At 42.2% G+C, this 22,317-nt stretch overlaps 1 protein-coding gene across 2 annotated transcripts; it reads left to right on the forward strand.

The window, feature by feature from the left end:
- The first annotated feature begins 2,836 nt into the window (after positions 1 to 2,836).
- Positions 2,837 to 21,096, forward strand: c25h12orf75 (chromosome 25 C12orf75 homolog). 2 transcript variants are annotated; one of them, XR_004204902.1, is made up of 7 exons: positions 2,837 to 3,799; positions 12,771 to 12,795; positions 17,320 to 17,355; positions 17,646 to 17,725; positions 18,714 to 18,753; positions 18,910 to 19,048; positions 19,153 to 21,096. XR_004204902.1 is itself a non-coding variant. In XM_031802154.1 (6 exons), the coding sequence occupies exons 1-5, from the start codon at positions 3,757 to 3,759 to the stop codon at positions 18,716 to 18,718; spliced, it is 189 nt and encodes a 62-aa protein (XP_031658014.1). In that variant the 5' UTR covers positions 2,837 to 3,756; the 3' UTR covers positions 18,719 to 18,753; positions 18,910 to 21,096. The 2 variants fall into 2 exon arrangements, 1 of the variants encoding a protein (XP_031658014.1); XM_031802154.1 differs by having other exon boundaries at positions 18,910 to 21,096.
- Positions 21,097 to 22,317: the final 1,221 nt, after the last annotated feature.

A 22,317-nucleotide genomic window follows, 5' to 3' on the forward strand; every position in this document is an offset into this window, starting at 1 on the left:
AAGCAGTACCACGGACTCTAGGAAGAAAAGAAAAGTCAACGAAAAAGGGAATCAATTGATTCAAGACCTACTGTATGAAAGTAGGTCTGACTGATTGTAGTTCAAAATAGTGATGCACAAACTAATTGTGCAATTGGTTCTGAAGCCTACCTCTATGATATAGATGTATGTATGTGTATATATATTTATACATACATACATACATACATACATACATACATACATACATACATACATACATACATACATACATACATACATACATACATACAGTTGAAGTCGGGAGTTTGCATACACCTTAGCCAAGTACATTTAAACTCAGTTTTTCACAATTCCTGATATTTAATCCTAGTAAAAATTCCCTGTCTTAGGTCAGTTAGGATCAACACTTTATTTTAAGAATGTGAAATGTCAGAATAATAGTAGAGAGAATTATTTATTTAAGCTTTTATTTCTGTCATCACATTCCCAGTGGTGAGATGAGAAGAGGTCTTGGCTTTTGTAATTGCAAGGCATCTAGCTCTGTAATAATCCTTGTAGGTTACTCATAATCCTACACAAAGGTGAAGACTGAGTGTACTGTATTCATCAAAAGCTGTTAACATAATGTGCGTGTGCACGGTTTGGAGAGGGCAGAGAAACATCTCTGTATTTATCAAGGAATTGGACCACATAGCTCCATCTGATGCCAAGCATGCACTGCCGACATTGTAAAACAACACCTGAAACATCATGCATGTCACCAGAAAAAAAAAAAGTTGTTGCTGTGGCCTTGCATAGGGAAACCATAAGAACGATTAACTTGAAGGGAATCAGTAACCTACACAGGTTTTTGGGGGTTTACTAGGCCTACAAACTACTGACAATACACACACTTGTTATTGTGAAAACTGTCCTCACTGAACTTCTGGAGAGTGTTTGCTGCACTGAAAGTAAAGGGGCTGAATAATTTTGCACGCCCAATTTTTCAGTTTTTGATTTGTTAAAAAAGTTTGAAATATCCAATAAATGTCCTCCACTTCATGATTGTGTCCCACTTGTTGTTGATTCCTCACAAAAAAATACAGTTTTATATCTTTATGTTTGAAGCCTGAAATGTGGCAAAAGGTCGCAAAGTTCAAGGGGGCCGAATATTTTCGCAAGGCACTGTATGGGAGAAATCATAAATCAATTTAATACACTGTTTCCTAAAATATATGTACCCTGATGGTAATGACTTAGCATTGTGGTAATGACAGTGTCATGGAAATAACATTTCACATAAAACATTTGAATTCAAAAGGGACTTATTTTGGTGAGCTCTGTGTATGACCACTTGACCTCTGGTAATTCTATCTTGAACTTCTGATGGAGTTTTGCCAGTGTGTCGTTCATGTATCGCTTCTGCATTTTATTCTTTTGTCTTGTCAATCTGTCCTTTTTCCTGTTGATGCTCGACTGTTACCATCACGTTCCTAAAAATGTTTTATTTAATCTTCTATTGATGGGCTGATTGCATTCGAATGTTTCTTTTTTGAGTACCACAGACAAGTTGGCCGTTTTGTTGTTTGCCCGCATTGTCTTCGCAGAGAATCCAAATTCTATTTGCCATTTTCACCATGCAATACTTTTTCAGTATTTTCCCAGCCAAAACCTTGGATATCACTGGTGGGTCTTTTACACTCGGTTGCTTCTGGTATTTCTCTCTCAGCTCTGAGATGATGGTGTTATGTTATTTTTTTCAGATTCTGTGGCTTTGAACGCATTTGTTGTTTTGTTTTTGTACCGGAGGAATCCAAAATTCTGATCTTCTCTGACAATCTATTATATCTTTTTTTAAATAATTTCCCTCCGCATTCTTTCCGCGGCCTTCAACTTCATATTGGCCATACATAGATCCTTGTAGACTTTGGATCAGTTTTTTTTTTTTTACACCTTTTCTACAGCCTCTCTGTCTTGGGGTTTCCGAGTTTGAATAGGAGGGGGACTCTGGTGACATTTGAGGGGCAGATAGGTCATCATTCTGTAGCTGTAAGACTTCCTGTGAGTGTGGTGGTGTGTTCCTTGACAGGTATGACTCCATAACCACTCCTCTCTGGATAGTTGATCTGCTGTTTCTTTGGTTCATTTTCCATTGCCTCCTTTTTCTACCCTTTTTTGTCACTGGGAAAGTTGTGAGATTGGTTTCACAGTTCACCACTTTCTTGTCTCTTGATTTGTCTTTCTTTGTGTCGTTCGGGTTTGAGTTTTGCCGGGTTAGGCCGTCATTGTAAATAAGAATTTGTTCTTAACTGACTTACCTAGTTAAATAAAGGTTAAATAAATAAATAAATACTATTGGTATCTAGGATCTTGTTTGATTTTGTTAGTATGTGCTCTTGTCCTATCCTTGGTTGAATTTGGGGGTATCTTATAGAAGAATAAATTAATAAATAATTAAAGACAGTAATAACCTTAGTAAATCGCATAAATAGAGATCAAATCACTTAATAAAATGTAATGGTCTTATTTAGCAAATAAGTGTTAAATTTCAACATGATCATACAGTATATGTAATTTGTGTGTCTTTTCAGGTCTTAAGGTAAGTACAAATGAATTAACTAATACATTTTGTCATTACCACCACATTCTACCCTTACCATCACAGTTCATTATGTGGTGGGAATAACATTTTTACATAAATAGGAATTCCAGTATTTTAAATCCAGTTGAACAGATACAGTAGCATACAATGTATCCTAAATAATACATGTTCAAAACAATTTAAAAAAAATCGACGACAATCAGTTAAAATATTTGACCTATATCGGATAGGTCAAAGTTTCATGGTTCCGACTAGCACATGAACGCAGCATTCCATGCAGCCATCTAGGCAGCGTATCATACACGCAGTCTAATTAGCGATTTAATGTAATTTTCTAATAATTATTGCAAACATTGGCTAAGTAAGAGGCAGACAAGCAGTCAAATTAGCAGTGTTAGTTTTCAGCGACGATATGGCAGCAACTACAAATATTAGCTTACATCACCCAAAACGCAGTTTAATTTTGCTCCAATGCAATGTGTAGCGACGACATTCTGCTTGTGCAACTGCAATATACGTTATAACAGACATATGTCATTGAATGTTCGTTCAAATCGCCACATGGTTTTTATTTCAGCTGAGGCAGAGACATAGGCGACATCATAATGGTTCGGAAGAAGGTGATAAACACGAAGAGAGGAGGAGTGTGAGCAGCTAAGTAGAAAGAAATGTGTCTGTAAATAACATGCGTGATCCGGATCCGTAGCTTTGAGAGAGGTTTCCGGGGGCGGGGGGGAAAACAGTTTATTCGTTTATTTTAACATTTATATTTTAGTAATTTAGCAAACACTCTTATCCAGAGCGGCATAACATGTGTTACCATGTCATGAATTTGGAGAGCCATACATAAAAGCTGGAACGTCCTTTATAAAGCCCTGCCGAACTTGAAGCTTGCCATTGGCTGGCTTCTTCGACACACTCCTGCCCATTCCCCCGTTTCCTGGACAACCCTGTCAGGGTGGAGAAAAATAGCAAATCATGTGAGGACAGAGCATCTTTCTCGCTCTCTCTCCCCCACTCCCCATCTCCCCTCCCTCTGTGAATATAACAGTATCTCCATGCTTTCACACACACCACTCAGTTCAGCGTTGCAGAGGGGATGGACACAGAGTGCAGGAGCATACCATCAAAGAGTAAATCAGTGTGACTGAGACACATATACAACTCCTTCCCAGTGGCAGCGTCTATGTAAAATGGGTTGTGGCAATTCCTCAGCCGCCAGCACCTCAGGAGGGGGTGAGTGTTCCTGTTCCAGATCATCTGGCTGTTTGGGGGTGCGGAGGGTTGCATGTTTTCACTATGTGTGTGTGTGCTTTATGCAGTGGTTTTCTGCATCCAGGTGTGTACCGTATGTGTATGGTGATCTCAGGGGTTGACAGTGGCTGGGTGCAGAGGTTGCCTCAGGGTTTTTAGGCTCAGACTTTGACCCCTGGTAACCAGGAGACAGCAAAGTTTTTAGGAATTTAAAACAGAAATCGTCTTGTAATGCTTTCAAGGACGAGTCTGTAGGCTGCGTGTGTGTGTGTTTTCAAATAAGTCTGTGGCGTCCAGTTCTCTCAATGGGTGTTGTGGATGAAAGAAAGACAGGACTTTGACATCTCAGCAGCTATCGGTTGTCCTTTGTTGTATCTCCAGGTGATTGATGCTGGCTCTCCTTGTGACTGCTAATTTTGAAATGCTTACTCAATATCCTAGTTTTATTCATCGAAAGCCCACAAAAGGATACATTTCACTGGGCAAATACCTTAAGGTCTTACTCCTACTTGTGAATGTTTCTGGTTGAGAGGTTAATACACACTACACATTTTTGTATCTGAAGTAATATACTGTTTTCTGAATCAATGAGCGATGACTGAATAAAAATACATTTTCTTTTTAGCAATCACTGGCTGCTGCTGTGGTCGGAAAATGATGGTGATAGAATCAGAGCGCCTGTGGAATTACCTCACTAACCATCAGAGCAAGTGTGTGTGTGTGTGTGTGTGTGTGTGTGCGTGCGCGCATCAGCAAAGGCCAGACAGGCTCCTTCTCTAACAGAACCCCAGGCAGCTAATGTGAAAAACAGGTTCATGTTTTATTTTCTCTGAATTTGCTCTAGTTCCACTTCCTGGAAGGGAGACCCTGGAGGAAAATACTGTGAACTAGTAGTCTAGCTGTATAGTAGATGAGAAGCATGATTATGCATGAGTGTAATACAAAGGGAAGATGTGTGAGGGTCTCTGTGAGGGATCATTAAGCCCATGGTTAGAGGTCACTCTCAAGCTCAGGGACAAGGACATGTGAGGACATGTGACACTGTCATTATGATGCATGTGTGGTAGAGGTCAGAACTATTGATCTATGAACTCAAAAGCTTAGTTACATATACAGAATGGGATAGAATCAAATGGAATTGGCACTCTTTTACTCTCTGCACAGATACTTCTGGCCATGTAGTGTATGTGGACACCCTTTAAAAATAGTGGATTCTGCTATTTCAGTCAAACCCGTTGCTAACAGGTGTATAAAATTGAGCACACAGCCTTGAAATCGACAAACATTGGCAGGAGAATGGCCCATACTGAAGAGCTGTAGTGACTTTCAACATGGCACCATCATAGGATGCCACATTTCCAAAAAGTCAGTTCATCAAATTTCTGCCCTGCTCGAGCTTCCCTGTTCAACTGTAAGTACTGTTATTGTGAAGTGGAAACGTTTAGTAGCAACAACGGCTCAGCCGCGAAGTGGTAGGCCTCACAAGCTCACAGAATGAGACCGCTGAAGTGCGCAGTGTGTAAAAATCGTCTGTCCTCGATTGCAACACACCCTACCGAGTTCCAAACTGCCTCTGGAGCCATGCCAGCACAAGATATGTTCGTCGGGAGCATCATGAAATGGGTTTCCATGGCCAAGCAGGAGGAAACAAGCCTGACATCACAATGCGCAATGCCAAGTGTTGGCTGGGGTGGTGTAAAGCTCTCCGCCATTGGACTCTGGAGCAGTGGGAAAGCGTTTTCTGGAGGGATGAATCACGCTTCACCATCTAGCAGTCCGATGGACGAATCTGGGTTTGGTGGATGCTAGGAGAATGCTACCTCCCCGATTGCATAGTGCCAACTGTAAAGTTTGGTGGAGGCAGAATAAGGGGCTGTTTTTCATGGTTCGTCTAGGGCTCTTAGTTCCAGTGAAGGGAAATCTTAACGCTACAGCATACAATTACATTCTAGATGGTTCTGTGCTTCCAACTTTCTGGCAAAAGTTTGGGGAAGGCCCTTTCCTGTTTCAGCATGTCAATGCCCCCGTGAACAAAGCGAGATACATAGAGAAATGGTATTGTCGAGATCGGTGTGGAAGAACTTGACTGAACTGCCCAGAGCCCTGACCTCAACCCCATCGAACACCTTTGGGATGTATGAATTGGAACGCCGACTGCGAGCCAGGCCTAATTGCCCAACATCAGTGCCGACCTTACTAATGCTCTTGTGGCTGAATGGAAGCTAGTCCTCACAGCAATGTTTGAACATCAAGTGGAAAGCCTTCCCAGAAGAGTGGAGGCTATTTTAGCAGCAGATTCATGCCCATGATTTTGGAATGAGATGTTCTACACGTAGGTGTCCATATACTTTTGGCAGTGTAGTGCATCTGTCAATTTTCAATGCAAAGGTCTTCGCCTCCAACCTCAATTTGGACAAGGTGACACTACACCCATCCGTAACAGTATCGGAAGCGGTAGTGTAGATCTAAATGTGATCATATCAGCAGTGTTGCACAACACAGCTGTTAGATAAATTACTAGTGGTATTATGTGTGTGAGTCTGTTTTAAAATCTCCTCACAACCTGTAGCCCAATTGTTTTTTATTTCGATTCCCACTCCGTTTTTCATTCCACACCCATGTGTTTGTCCAGAGACTCAATGGGACAGTGCCTTCTAAACGTACTGGATATTGGGCTCCTCATCCCTCCTCTTGTGTAAGCAGATCTGAGTGGCCTTGATGATGAATAAGCTTTTGTAAGGGTTGTGAATGGGCCACTCTGTTCTGTCTTAAGGCACACCCCATGTACTGTTTCTGTATAAAGGCTTTGGCCTCCTCTTCTATAACTAAGGATAAAATTGTGGTGTTTGTTATGAATTTGATATTTCATATTCTTTCTACCGCCATTCCTTCAATTACATGAGTATAATTCGGTGGACAGCTTTGTCGAAGAGTGGTGTTATTATGGAGAAGATGGAGGACAGGGGAGGGGGTGTTGTTACCTTGTTTTTCAAAAGTTATATAGTGTTCCAAATCTAATTTATTGGTCACATACACGTATTTGGCAAATGGTATTGGTATATCTAACGAGTAATATCTAACAATTTCACAACATATACCCAAAACACACAATCTAAGTAAAGGAATGGAATGAAGAATATATACAGTACCTTTCAAAAGTTTTGGGTCACTTAGAAATGTCCTTGTTTTCCATGAAAACATTCACTACTGTTCAAAAGTTTGGGGTCACCTAGAAATGTACTTGTTTTTGAAAGAAAAGCGAATTGTTTTGTCCATTAAAATAGCATCAAATTGATCAGAAATACAGTGTAGACATTGTTAATGTTGTAAATTACTATTGTAGCTGGAAACGGCTGATTTAAAAAAAATATTTTTTAAATGGAATATCTACATAGGCGTACAGAAGCCCATTATCAGCAACCGTCACTCCTGTGTTCCAATGGCACGTTGTGTTAGCTAATCCAAGTTTATCACTTTAAAAGGCTAATTGATCATTAGGAAGCCCTTTTGCAATTATGTTAGCACAGCTGAAAACTGTTGTTCTGATTAAAGAAACAATAAAACTGGCCTTCTTTAGACTAGTTGAGTATCTGGAGCATCAGTATTTGTGGGTTTGATTACCGGCCCAAATGGCCAGAAACAAAGACCTTTCTTCAGAAACTCATCAGTCTATTCTTGTTCTGAGAAATGAAGGCTATTCCATGCGAGCAATTGCCAAGAAACGGAAGATCTCGTACAACGCTGTGTACTACTCCCTTCACAGAATAGCTCAAACTGGCTCTAACCAGAATAGAAAGAGGAGTGGGAGGCCCGGGGCGCAACTGAGCAAGAGGACAAGTACATTAGTGTCTAGTTTGAGAAACAGACGCCTCACAAGTCCTCAACTGGCAGCTTCATTAAATAGTACCCTCAAACACCAGTCTGTGTTGATAGAACTTCGGCAGCCTTTTTCTCAAATTTGGTTTGTAGTACCCTACAATAAATACAGCCTCAGGATATGTGGTTTCCAGTTTGAATAAAGTATAGTGAAGTTCTTTGACGATCAACGTGGTATCGGCTTGAGGGAGGATATACATGGCCATGACTATAACCAAAGAAAATTATCTTGGGAGATAATACGGTCTGCATTTGATTGAGGTTGGGTGAACAAAAGGACTTGAGTTCCTTTATGTTATCACAATTACACCATGAGTTGTTAATCATGAAACACACATCCCCTTCTTCCCATGGAGATATTTATTCCTGTCTGCGTGATGAACTGAGAACCCAGCTGGCTGGACTGACTCAGATAGTATATCCTGAGAGAGCCATGCTTCTGTGAAACAGAGTATGTTACAATCCCTGATGTCTCTCTGGAAAGAAACCCTCACCCTCAAAATTAATTTTGTAATGTAAGCTACATGTATACAGTGTGACATAAACTCAGCAAAAAAAGAAGTGTCCTCTCACTGTCAACTGCGTTTATTTTCAGCAAACTTAACATTAACAAATTGTTTGTATGTACATAGCAAGATTCAACAACTGAGACATAAACTGAACAAGTTCCACAGACATGTGACGAACATAAATGGAGTAATGTTTTCCCTGAACAAAGTGTGTGTGGGGGGGATTGTGAGATTGCCTGCAATGACAACAGGCTCTGTCCGATGATGCTGTGACACATCGCCCCAGACCATGACGGACCCTGCCCATAGGCGATGTTGTTGACGGTGATGTCTGGTGAGGACCTGCCTTACAACAGGCCTACAAGCCCTCAGTCCAGCCTCTCTCAGCCTATTTCGGACTGTCTGAGCACTGATGGAGGGATTGTGCGTTCCTGGTGTATTTTCTTATTTGATTTATTTCACATTTTATTTAACCAGGTAGGCTAGTTGAGAACAAGTTCTCATTTACAACTGCGACCTGGCCAAGATAAATAAATAAACAAACATACAGTCAATAACACAATTTTTAAAAGTCTCTATATACAGTGTGTGCAAATTAGGTAAGATAAGGGAGGTAAGGCAATAAATAGGCCATTGTGGCGAAATAATTACAATTGAGCAATTAAACACTGGAGTGATAGATGTGCAGTAGATGATTGTGCAAGTAGAGATACTGGGGTGCAAAGGAGCAAAAAAACAGTATGGGGATGAGGTAGTTCGATGGGCTATTTACGGATGGGCTATGTACAGGTGCAGTGATCTGTGAGCTGCTCTGACAGCTGGTGCTTAAAGTTAGTGAGCGAGATATGAGTCTCTAGCTTCAGTGATTTTTGCAATTCGTTCCAGTCATTGGTAGCAGAGAACTGGAAGGAAAGGCGGCCAAATGAGGAATTGGCTTTGGGGGTGACCTGTGAAATATACCTGCTGGAGCGCATGCTACAGGTGGGTGCTGCTGAGTGACCTGTGAGCTGAGATAAGGTGGGGCTTTACCTAGCAAAGACATATAGATGACCTGTAGCCAGTAGGTTTGGCGATGAATATGAAGCGAGGGCCAGCCAATGAGAGCATGCAGGTCGCAGTGGTGGGTAGTATATGGGGCTTTGGTGACAAAACGTATGGCACTGTGATAGACTGCATCATATTTTCTGAGTAGAGTGTTGGAGGCTATTTTGTAAATGACATCACCGAAGTCAAGGATCGGTAAGATACCTTCGTAAAACTGACTATGTTTGGCAGCATGAGTGAAGGATGCTTTGTTGCGAAATAGGAAGCCGATTCTAGATTTAATTTTGGATTGGAGAAGCTTAATGTGAGTCTGGAAGAAGAGTTTACAGTTTAACCAGACACCTAGGTAATTGTAGATGTCCACATATTCTAAGTCCGAACCGTCCAGAGTAGTGAGGCTGGACGGGCGGGCAGGTCCTCGTAGCGATTGGTTGTAGAGCATGCATATAGTTTTACTTGCATTTAAGAGCAGTTGGAGGCCATGGAAGGAGAATTGTATGGCATTGTAGCTCGACTGGAGGTTAGTTAACACAGTGTCCAAAGAAGGGCCAGAAGTATACAGAATGGTGTCGTCTGCGTCGAGGTGGATCAGAGAATCACCAGCAGCAAGAGCGACATCATTGATGTATACAGAGAGACTGCCAGAGGTCCGGACAACAGGCCCTCCGATTTGAGACACTGAACTCTGTCTGAGAAGTAGTTGGTGAACCAGGCAAGGCAGTCATTTGAGAAACCAAGGATTTTGAGTCTGCCGATAAGAATGTGGTGATTGACAGAGTCGAAAGCCTTGGCCACGTCTATGAATACAGCTGCACAGTATTGTCTCTTATCGTTGGCGGTTATGATATCGTTTAGGACCTTGAGCGTGGCTGAGGTGCACCCATGATCAGCTCGGAAACCAGATTGCATAGCGGAGAAGGTACGGGGGATTCGAAATGGTCGGTGATCTGTTTTGTTAACTTGGCTTTCGAAGACCTTAGAAAGGCAGGGTTTAACTCGGACAGTTGTTGTTGCCATCCTGTACCTCTCCCGCATGTGATGTATCGGATATACTGATCCTGTGCAGGTGTTGTCTGCCACTAATGGGGCGATCAGCTTTCCGTCCTGTCTCCCTGTAGCACTGTCGTAGGCGTCTCACAGTACAGATATTGAAATGTATTGCCCTTGCCACATCTGCAGTCCTCATGCCTCCTTGCAGCATGCCTAAGGCACTTTCACACAGATGAGCAGGGACCTTGGGCATCTTTCTTTTGGTGTTTTTCAGAGTGAGTAGAAAGGCCTCTTTTAATGTCCTAAGTTTTCATAACTGTGTCCTTAATTGCCTACCGTCTGTAAGCTGTTAGTGTCTTAACGACCGTTCCACAGGTGCATGTTCATTAATTGTTTATGGTTCATTGAACAAGCATGGGAAACACTGTTTAAACCCTTTACAATGAAGATCTGTGAAGTTATTTGGATTTTTACGAATTATCTTTGAAAGACAGGATCCTGAAAAGGGAGTTTATTAAGCTAGATGATGTATGACCATAGCTACATGACACTATCTACCTGACATATTCTAAGTCCACTGCAGGCTGTTGGTCGATTTGACCCTTGCTTATCAAGGTTAGACATTTTTGATACAGAGTATACATGACATCCATCAAGGTCCAACCCTCTCTATCTCTCCTGTCCCCCAGAGCCAATGCTGGCTTTGTTGTGATCTCTACATTTCTCTGACAACCTCCATAATACAGAGGAAAATATATCTGACATACATCCAGGTCCATCCATCCCTCCTTATCCCTCCTCCCTCAGAGCCTGTCCAACTCTCTCTATCCCTTCTCTTCCTCTGGGCCCGTCCACCCATATCTCTCCCTCCTCTCTCTCAGAGCCAGTCCTGGCTGCGTTGTGACCTCTACCTGTCTCCACTACTTATCTCTGCCCTACATGGCCTACCTACACATCCGTGTCAAGGCCCCTCTCAGTGTGAAGTTGGTGATTAGGGTCAGGTGTCCATACAGTCTACCCAGGAGAGCTCTGGAGTGCAACTCGAAATCCGCCAATAACTCCTCTGTCAAATTACAGGACGCACTAAGAGCCCAGTCAGCCCACATCACCCTCAGTGCTCTTTCTGTCCTTTTGACCAGGCAATTCCAGGAGCCTTTACAGTTGGCCTTTACCTGTACCCCTGCACATTGACTCTGTACCGGTACCCCCTGTATATAGCCTTGTTATTGTTATTTTATTGTTTACTTTTGTTTATTTAGTCAATATTTTCTTAACTCTATTTCTTGAACTGCATTGTTGGTTACGGGCTTGTAAGTAAGCATTTCATGGTAAGGTCTACCTACACCTGTTGTATTCGGCGCATGTGACAAATACAATTTGATTTGAAGTGGTGGTCATTAAGCTGTGCCTCATTGACTTCTGTAACATCTTCAACGAGTGGGAAGGGAGCCGTTAAGTCAGATAGTTGTGTTAATAAAAGTGCTGGGTTGTTTGGTTGACCCAACCGCTGGGTTGTTTGGTTGACCCAACTGCTGGGTTGTTTGGTTGACCCAAATGCTGGGTTGTTTGGTTGACCCAACTGCTGTGTTGTTTGGTTGACCCAACCGCTGGGTTGTTTGGTTGACCCAACTGCTGGGTTGTTTGGTTGACCCAACTGCTGGGATGTTTGGTTGACCCAAACAACATTGTTTGGTTGACCCAACTGCTGGGTTGTTTGGTTGACCCAACTGCTGGGTTGTTTGGTTGACCCAAACAATGTTGTTTGGTTGACCCAACCGCTGGGTTGTTTGGTTGACCCAACTGCTGGGTTGTTTGGTTGACCCAAACAACGTTGTTTGGTTGACCCAACTGCTGGGTTGTTTGGTTGACCCAACCGCTGGGTTGTTTGGTTGACCCAACCTCTGGGTTGCTTGGTTGACCCAACCGCTGGGTTGTTTGGTTGACCCAACTGCTGGGATGTTTGGTTGACCCAACCGCTGGGTTGTTTGGTTGACCCAACCGCTGGGTTGTTTGGTTGACCCAACCGCTGGGTTGTTTGGTTGACCCAACCTCTGGGTTGCTTGGTTGACCCAACCGCTGGGTTGTTTGGTTGACCCAACTGCTGGGATGTTTGGTTGACCCAACCGCTGGGTTGTTTGGTTGACCCAACCGCTGGGTTGTTTGGTTGACCCAACTGCTGGGTTGCAGGCATTTGGTCACTTAGTTGGGTTGTTTTCTTTCTTTCCATTTTTTTTATTATTTAAAAAAAAGAAGTTGTTATAATGATTCAAAGACAGAGTTTGTCATGTTTGATGTTTCTGCATGTAATGCACTGCGTCCCTATAAATAAACCACACCGAGTACAAAGAGGAGCGACAGACACTGTGTCAATGGATAAGTAATGGTTGGTTGATGTGATGGGTGTGACCCCCCCCCCCCCCCCACTTACTGGGTAAAAAGTACATTTCTACTGTAATCCACACATTATCTACCATCCAGAACAAAATAATGAGAATTGTGTAATGATTTTCTTTTTCTCTTCCTTGTGTTCACAGGACCTGCAGAAACCTCCAAAGATTTGTAAGTACAGCAACAGTCTCATAGCATGGTTTCATAGACTCAGCAAGGTATTGCCTTCCTGGGAGGGAGGGATACAAAGTAGAGGTCGACCGATTTATGCATTTTCAATGCCGATTCATATACCGATTATTTGGAGGACCAAAAAACCCAGATACCGATTAATCGGCCGATTTTGATTTATTTATTTGTAATAATGACAATTACAACAATACTGAATGAACACATATTTTAACTTAATACATCAATAAAATCAATTTAGCCTCAAATAAATAATGTAACATGTTCAATTTGGTTTAAATAATGCAAAAACAAAGTGTTGGAGAAGAAAGTAAAAGTGCAATATGTGCCATTTAAGTTCCTTGCTCCTTGCTCCTTTCCTTGCAAGTTCCTTGCTCAGAACATGAGAACATTTGAAAGCTGGTGGTTCCTTTTAACATCAGTCTTCAATATTCCCAGGTAAGAAGTTTTAGGTTGTAGTAATTATAGGAATGATAGGACTATTTCTCTCTCTACGATTTGTATTTCATATACCTTTGACTATTGGATGTTCTTATAGGCACTTTAGTATTGCCAGTGTAACAGTATAGCTTCCTTCCCTCTCCTCGCTCCTACCTGGGTTCGAACCAGGAACACATCGACAACAGCCACCCTCGAAGCAGCGTTACCCATGCAGAGCAAGGGGAACAACTGCTCCAAGTCTCAGAGCGAGTGACGTTTGAAACGCTATTAGCGCCCAGCCCGCTAACTAGCTAGCCATTTCACATCGGTTACACCAGCCTAATCTCGGGAGTTGATAGGCTTGAAGTTGTAAACAGCTCAATGCTTGAAGCATTGTGAAGTGCTGCTGGCAAAACGCACGAAAGTGCTGTTTGAATGAATGCTTACAAGCCTGCTGGTGCCTACCATCACTCAGCAGTCAGACTGCTCTATCAAATCAGTCTTAATTATAACATAATAACACACAGAAATACGAGCCTTTGGTCATTAATATGGTCAAATCCGGAAACTATCATTTCGAAAACAAAACGTTTATTCATTCAGTGAAATACGGAACCATTCCGTATTTTATCTAACGGGTGGCATCCATAAGTCTAAATATTCCTGTTACATTGCACAACCTTCCATGTTATGTCATAATTACGTAAAATTCTGGCAAATTAGTTCGCAACGAGCCAGGTGGCCCAAACTGTTGCATATACCCTGACTCTGCGTGCAATGAACGCAAGAGAAGTGACACAATTTCACCTGGTTAATATTGCCTGCTAACCTGGATTTCTTTTAGCTAAATATGCAGGTTTAAAAATATATACTTCTGTGTATTGATTTTAAGAAAGGCATTGATGTTTATGGTTAGGTACACGTTGGAGCAACGACAGTCGTGTTTCGCGAATGCGCACTGCATCGATTATATGCAACGCAGGACACTCTAGATAAACCATGTGTAGTTAACTAGTGATTATGATTGATTGATTGTTTTTTACAAGATAAGTTTAATGCTAGCTAGCAACTTACCTTGGCTTACTGCATTCGCGTAACAGGCAGTCTCCTCGTGGAGTGCAATGTAAAGCAGGTGGTTAGAGCGTTGGACTAGTTAACCGTAAGGTTAAGAGATTGAATCCCCTAGCAGACAAGGTAAAAATCTGTCGTTCTGCCCCTGAACAAGGCAGTTAACCCACCGTTCCTAGGCCATCATTGAAAATAAGAATGTGTTCTTAACTGACTTGCCTAGTTAAATAATGGTGTAAAAAAAAAGAAGAATTAAAATTAAAATAAATCTGTCAAATCGGTGTCCAAAAATGCCGATTTCCGATTGTTATGAAAACTTGAAATTGGCCCTAATTAATCGGTCAACCTCTAATACAAAGCATGAGTTTTCCTGTATGGCATAAACCTATTTGGTTGTCATTAGAAACACTGATTTAGTATTAGTAATTGTAGAGAAAGATATAGAGAAATGTAATCTGACTAAGTTCAAAATGGGCTTTTACACTGGTCTTATGGATATTACATTGCAAGACCTCAAAATGCCTACTGTCATGTAATCAAATTAAAATGTTCAGTCTTTTGTATCAAGGCCATCAAATATTTTGCCTATAGAATATTAATGTGTAGAGAAATGAATACATGTTCCAGAACTGCTATTACAATGAATTAGCCCTGTTCAGTAAATCAAAGGAACAGCCATTTTCTATTCAAGGCAAATTGCATGAATTATGTTATAAAGGGAACATAGGTCTTCAATAGGCACAGTGAGCCACCTCCATCATCATGGTGTGGGAAGGGAGAGCAGGCACCCATTTCCAAAACATTTTCTTGAATCACTTTGTGTGTGTGTGTGTGTGTGTGTGTGTGTGTGTGTGTGTGTGTGTGTGTGTGTGTGTGTGTGTGTGTGTGTGTGTGTGTGTGTGTGTGTGTGTGTGTGTGTGTGTGTGTGTGTGTGTGTGTGTGTGTGTGTGTGTGTGTGTGTGTGTGTGTGTGTGTGTGTGTGTGTGTGTGTGTGTGCGTGTGGTGTGTGTGTGTGTGCGTGTGGTGTGTGTGTACTTTCTGATAAACATCTGAGCAGCTACAGTGCTTAATCGAGGATCAATGGGGACTGACAGCAGCACACTGCCAACCACGGCCAGTCAGTGGTTGGGGTTCAGCACTGCAACACAACACACCTCTAGTCCTGCTACACACACACACACACACATATATACACACACACACACTTTGACTGGCAGTTCATGTATACACTTGTTTTTTCATGCCTCTTCTATGGACAGAGAAGAAAGGTAAATGTGACTATGTACATGACATAGTCCACTACCCATTTAACCTACATTCATTGTAGGTGGAAACCATCCACATTGTTGTTTCCTTTTGATCCTTGCCCTCACAGTGCCATACCAAGTCTTGCCCAGCTCATAACCAAGTCATCCATGTCAACTATATGTCAATCATTTGTTTGTGTCATGTTGGGTGTTATGTACAGTCGTGGCCAAAAGCTTTGAGAATGACACAAATATAAATTTTCACAAAGTCTGCTGCCTCAGTTTGTATGATGGCAATTTGCATATACTCCAGAATGTTATGAAGAGTGATCAGATGAATTGCAATTCATTGCAAAGTCCTTCTTTGCCATGCAAATGAACTGAATCCCCATAAAACATTTCCACGGCATTTCAGCCCTGCCACAAAAGGACCAGCTGACATCATGTCAGTGATTCTCTTGTTATCACAGGTGTGAGTGTTGACGAGGACAAGGCTGGAGATCACTCTGTCATGCTGATTGACTTAGAATAACAGACTGGAAGTTTCAAAAGGAGGGAGGTGCTTGGAATCATTGTTCTTCCTCTGTCAACCATGGTTACCTGCAAGGAAACATGTGCCGTCATCATTGATTTGCACAAAAAGGACTTCACAGGCAAGGATATTGTTGCCAGTAAGATTGCACCTAAATCAACCATTTATCGGATCATCAAGAACTTCAAGGAGAGCGGTTCAATTGTTGTGAAGAAGGCTTCAGGGCGCCCAAGAAAGTCCAGCAAGCGCCAGGACCGTAGCCTAAAGTTGATTCAGCTGCGGGATCGGGGCACCACCAGTACAGAGCTTGCTCAGGAATGGCAGCAGGCAGGTGTGAGTGCATCTGCACGCACAGTGAGGCAAAGACTTTTGGAGGATGGCCTGGTGTCAAGAAGGGCAGAAAAGAAGCCACTTCTCTCCAGAAAAAAAACATCAGGGACAGACTGATATTCTGCAAAAGGTACAGGGATTGGACTGCTGAGGACTGGGGTAAAGTCATTTCGAATCCCCTTTCCGATTGTTTGGGGCATCCGGAAGAAAGCTTGTCCGGAGAAGACAAGGTGAGCGCTACCATTAGTCCTGTGTGATGCCAGCAGTAAATCATCTCGAGACCATTTATGTGTGGGGTTGCTTCTCAGCCAAGGGAGTGGGCTCACTCACAATTTTGCCTAAGAACACAGCCATGAATAAAGAATGGTACCAACACATCCTCCGAGAGCAACTTCTCCCAACCATCTCCCAACCACCAGGAACATTTTGGTGACGAACAATGCCTTTTCCAGCATGATGGAGCACCTTGCCATAAGGCAAAAGTGATAATTAAGTGGCTCGGGAAACAAAACATCAATATTTTGGGTCCATGGCCAGGAAACTCCCCAGACCTTAATCCCATTGAGACCTTGTGGTCAATCCTCAAGAGGCCCAGAAGTTAATTGACAGCATACCAGGGCGGATTGCAGAGGTCTTGAAAAAGAAGGGTCAACACTGCAAATATTGACTCTTTGCATCAACTTCATGTAATTGCCAATAAAAGCATTTAACACTTATGAAATGCTTGTAATTATACTTCAGTATTCCATAGTAACATCTGACAAAAATATCTAAAGACACTGAAGCATCAAACTGGAAATTAATATTTGTGTCATTCTCAAAACCTTTGGCCACGACTGTACAATGTGTTTGAGCACTGAGCATTGTATCAAGTCCTGTGAGCTGATCTGTGATTCTTGTCTCAATCAGGACAGATGAGTCCTCACCAGACGATGAGAAAAGAAGGTAAGTGCTTGTCCTCTCATCTTACTCCTCACTGTTTTCTTCCTGCTCTGAGAAGGTTGATCCCAAACACAATTCAAACCATGTGTGCTCCTACAGTCATTAGATTGTTGGATTAGAGTAGTCCCCTGGACTGCTGCTTCCCTAATGTGTTTTGGTTACATACTGTACACACCCACACACTGCTGTGCTAACTCACAGGATGCCCTGTTGTTTGGTGGGAGCCAAAGTACATAGGCTTAGAGTCATGTGCTCTTTGATGTGACCTTTGACCCTTTTCCCTACTCCCTCAGGAACTATGGCGGGGTGTACGTAGGTCTACCATCTGACATGACCACCGTTGCAGGCAGCCAGTCCAAGTCCACAGACAAAAGTAAATATGACAACTATGTATACTGTGCAGCGTCTGTGTAGTGAGGATGATTGGACAGGATGGTCATCAGTGGATAGTCATTGCAATACAATTGGTTGTAACGTAGTTGTCAAGTTTTCTACTTGTGTTGACTGTACGGGACATATCAGATGATCTACCCCTCCTGGACATGGACACACCCCTCCCCAGAATAGACTAATTGATTCCTCGATTATGTGATTTCAGTACAACCTCCAATCGCTGTCCTTCGATTAACCATGGCTTTACTATGTAACGCCCTGCTACAGTAAAAGAGACAACATCAAGCAAAAAAGGAAATACTGTACATAAGTCCCTTGAAGACTACATCTTTCTAGTTTTTGTTCTCCGTGTTCAAAAAAACCCACGTCGCCTTCAGACAAAGTTGGTCTCAGTTGTAAAGGGAGTAGAGGGGGAAAGTTCATTGTGTGTGTGTGATGGCTGTGAACATGAACATTTTTCTATAGAGCCCTTTGGGAAGGTCAATAATCTCTGAATCTGTGTGTGTGTGTGTGCGTGCGTGCGTGCCCTAAAAGATAATCAGCCAAGGACCTTGGTGTGTAGAGTCGACTGTCAGCTTCTATTGACCTTGTTGTTGGTTATGAGATGCAGAAATAACAGCAGAAGTCTATAAGGTTGTTTGATGAGCAAAAACAGCCACGGGGAGTCTTCAGAACATATGGCTGTTGATGGTATAGGAGTTGTGAGACATCTGATGCCAGTAGTGTGGCATCTGTGTCCTTATTAGAAAGAGAGACTGGAGTGTGTGTGTGTGTGTGTGTGTGTGTGTGTGTGTGTGTGTGTGTGTGTGTGTGTGTGTGTGTGTGTGTGTGTGTGTGTGTGTGTGTGTGTGTGTGTGTGAGAATAATATAAAGGGTTAATGTAGACAACACAAGGGCATTTGACTCAGGCCTAATGTTCACAATATTCCTAATGTTTCTAATTTTGCCGTCTCTCTTTTTCTCTGTAGACTAACAGATATAGAAGGGAATCATTGACATGCATCACAGGTAGACAACCATTTACACATCCCACATTCTATCTTCTTGACATGATAATACTGCAATTGAGTGACAGCCTGCATTGATTCTTGATTTTGTACTCAAAACATCTTACGTAACCTGGTGGTTGACCTCTGTATGGCTATGTGCTATTATTCTTTTCAGGACTGTAGCTACAATATTCAGAACATACAGAGACATTACATTTCTACGTTGAGAGGAGGATTACTGACTCATCTTCACATCCCTGCCTCCGTAAGAGTGAGACAGACTGAAAGACCATGGGGAATCAGGCAGATATGAGGTCAGCCTGCTTGGGTCCTGAGGAAACTGCCTCAGAGTGGCACCGAGTAGACCCTCAATGGATGCCTTTGTCTGAGGATTCTTTGCCCTTTCTGACCCTCACAGGAAGCCGGGCAGCAGCAGAGAAGTCGGGTGGGTACGGGACGACTGCGGATATTGGGACCAACATTATGGAATCCGGGGCAATGTTCTGGACGAGCTCCTTGTGTTTAGGAAGAGATGTGACACACACAGCCCAGTCACACTGAAACACCTCCTCGACCGGCTCTGTAAACATTTAATCCAAGTGCTGGTGTAGATAGATGTTTTATGTGGTGGGAGGGATAGTGGACCCACACAGTGGCTCAAACACAAGCAGTGCTATTCACTTTTATGATTATGGAGTATTTTAGGTCACCCAGTTTTCATGTTTTGTTCAGTATCAGATACTGTAAATAATTTCTGAGATTCATGAAAACAACATTCTATAACCCATTTGGAGATTGTGTTGTGTTATTTTCTAGTTGGTTGCTGCTATTGCTTTTTAAACCACTTGCATTTACTGTCTAAATACAAATGGACCTACTTGTAACTTTTGGTACCAAACGGATGGGGGCCCTCCTGTGGGTGTACTGGCTGGTACTGTAGCCTGACTGTACTGTAGCGAGCATCTGTTGTGTGTGTCATTCATGTCTGAGGTTATTAAGTGTTGTGTTGTCATTTAACCTGTGAATCATGCTAACATGACATCGTCAGTCTGGGTGGGGCTAAAGATGCATTGAGGATACTACTCTTACGTTTCTTTACCCACAAAGGTCTGAACTGATCTGAGATCTGACGTCATCAGATTGTTAACAATACATGCATTATTACTCCAGGTTCCAGCAGCTGATGTCAGTGTTCCACATACAGTAGCTCTTGTTGGCCATTTTAGCAGCTGCGTCACCATCCAGAACTCTTTGTTTTTTACGAAGAGTTAAACTCTCCAACTGCAATTTGTAAAATGTTGTCTTTTCTATTTCTAAAATGATTCCTTTTGAAAACTAAATGTACACATTTAGCAAAGGTTTGCCTAAACATATATTTGAATCTATATGTCTCATTATGAACAACTGTATCAGTGAATGTAGTTGGAAACCATAACACTGGCAGCATATTCACACGCCACAATATCTCCCCCCAGAGCATGAATTAGAAGTCTGAAGGGAATAGAGAATCCATCCAATGTCATTCATCTACATGCAGTTCCTGTTCGTGATTTAATGAATGTATGAATGTACATACATCATCTTCACCACCACGACCACAGAGGAACAGGGAAGTGGGCCATGCTAACCATGCTAACACACTTGAGATTCAAGAGATGTTTTGTTCTCTTCAATACATCAGTCCTATTATATATTCTCTACTCCACTCTACCTGGTTTGAGATAAGAATATAAGAATATACATCATATTTATATGGAATATAAATGTAGATTATGAATGCTCCCTGGCGTTCAATCATCTACTCAGTAATCTGTGTCAGGCCGCTTATGAATGCGATGTGTACCGATTTAAAGAGCACCCCACAGTTTTTGCTCTGCCACTACACGGCTACCACCCCTTTTCATTGATTCATACATTTCCTTTCTGTTGAGGCTCCTCCAGTTTCCCCATCAGAATCCTCTGGCCTTTGGCTTTCACAGTGCAACACCGTTCCCACTGGGCAAACACTAGTTGAATCAACGTTGTTGAAATTAATTGGTCGTCTGTGCCCAGTGGGTCTGCCTTTTCATCTGTTCTCTGCTCTGGCCAACTCCTCCACACTTTTTACCTTTATTTAACTAGGCAAGTCAGTTAAGAACAAATTCTTATTTTCAATGACGGCCTAGGAACAGTGGGTTAACTGCCTGTTCAGGGGCAGAACGACAGATTTGTACCTTGTCAGCTCTGGGATTTGACTAGTAACCTTTCAGTTACTAGTCCAACGCTCTAACCACTATGCTACCCTTATCAACGTAATTAGAGCAGTAAAAATAAATGTTTTGTCATACCCGTGGTATACCACTGCTGTCAGCCAATCAGCATTCAGGGCTCTAACCACCCACTTTATATTAGCATATACAGTGCCTTGCGAAAGTATTCGGCCCCCTTGAACTTTGCTACCTTTTGCCACATTTCAGGCTTCAAACATAAAGATATAATACTGTATTTTTTGTGAAGAATCAACAACAAGTGGGACACAATCATTAAGTGGAACGACATTTATTGGATATTTCAAACTTTTTTAACAAATCAAAAACTGAAAAATTGGGCGTGCAAAATTATTCAGCCCCTTTACTTTCAGTGCAGCAAACTCTCTCCAGAAGTTCAGTGAGGATCTCTGAATGATCCAATGTTGACCTAAATGACTAATGATGATAAATACAATCCACCTGTGTGTAATCAAGTCTCCGTATAAATGCACCTGCACTGTGATAGTCTCAGAGGTCCGCGCAGAGAGCATCATGAAGAACAAGGAACACACCAGGCAGGTCCGAGATACTGTTGTGAAGAAGTTTAATGCCGGATTTGGATACAAAAAGATTTCCCAAGCTTTAAACATCCCAAGGAGCACTGTGCAAGCGATAATATTGAAATGGAAGGAGTATCAGACCACTGCAAATCTACCAAGACCTAAACTTTCAGCTCATGCAAGGAGAAGACTGATCAGAGATGCAGCCAAGAGGCCCATGATCACTCTGGATGAACTGCAGAGATCTACAGCTGAGGTGGGAGACTCTGTCCATAGGACAACAATCAGTCGTATATTGCACAAATCTGGCCTATATGGAAGAGTGGCAAGAAGAAAGCCATTTCTTAAAGATATCCATAAAAAGTGTTGTTTAAAGTTTGCCACAAGCCACCTGGGAGACACACCAAACATGTGGAAGAAGGTGCTCTGGTCAGATGAAACCAAAATTGAACTTTTTGGCAACAATGCAAAACGTTATGTTTGGCGTAAAAGCAACACAGCTCATCACCCTGAACACACCATCCCCACTGTCAAACATGGTGGTGGCAGCATCATGGTTTGGGCCTGCTTTTCTTCAGCAGGGACAGGGAAGATGGTTAAAATTGATGGGAAGATGGATGGAGCCAAATACAGGACCATTCTGGAAGAAAACCTGATGGAGTCTGCAAAAGACCTGAGACTGGGACGGAGATTTATCTTCCAACAAGACAATGATCCAAAACATAAAGCAAAATCTACAATGGAATGGTTCAAAAATAAACATATCCAGGTGTTAGAATGGCCAAGTCAAAGTCC

This window comes from Oncorhynchus kisutch, linkage group LG22 (genome assembly GCF_002021735.2).
Source record: "Oncorhynchus kisutch isolate 150728-3 linkage group LG22, Okis_V2, whole genome shotgun sequence".
Taxonomy (NCBI): domain Eukaryota; kingdom Metazoa; phylum Chordata; class Actinopteri; order Salmoniformes; family Salmonidae; genus Oncorhynchus; species Oncorhynchus kisutch.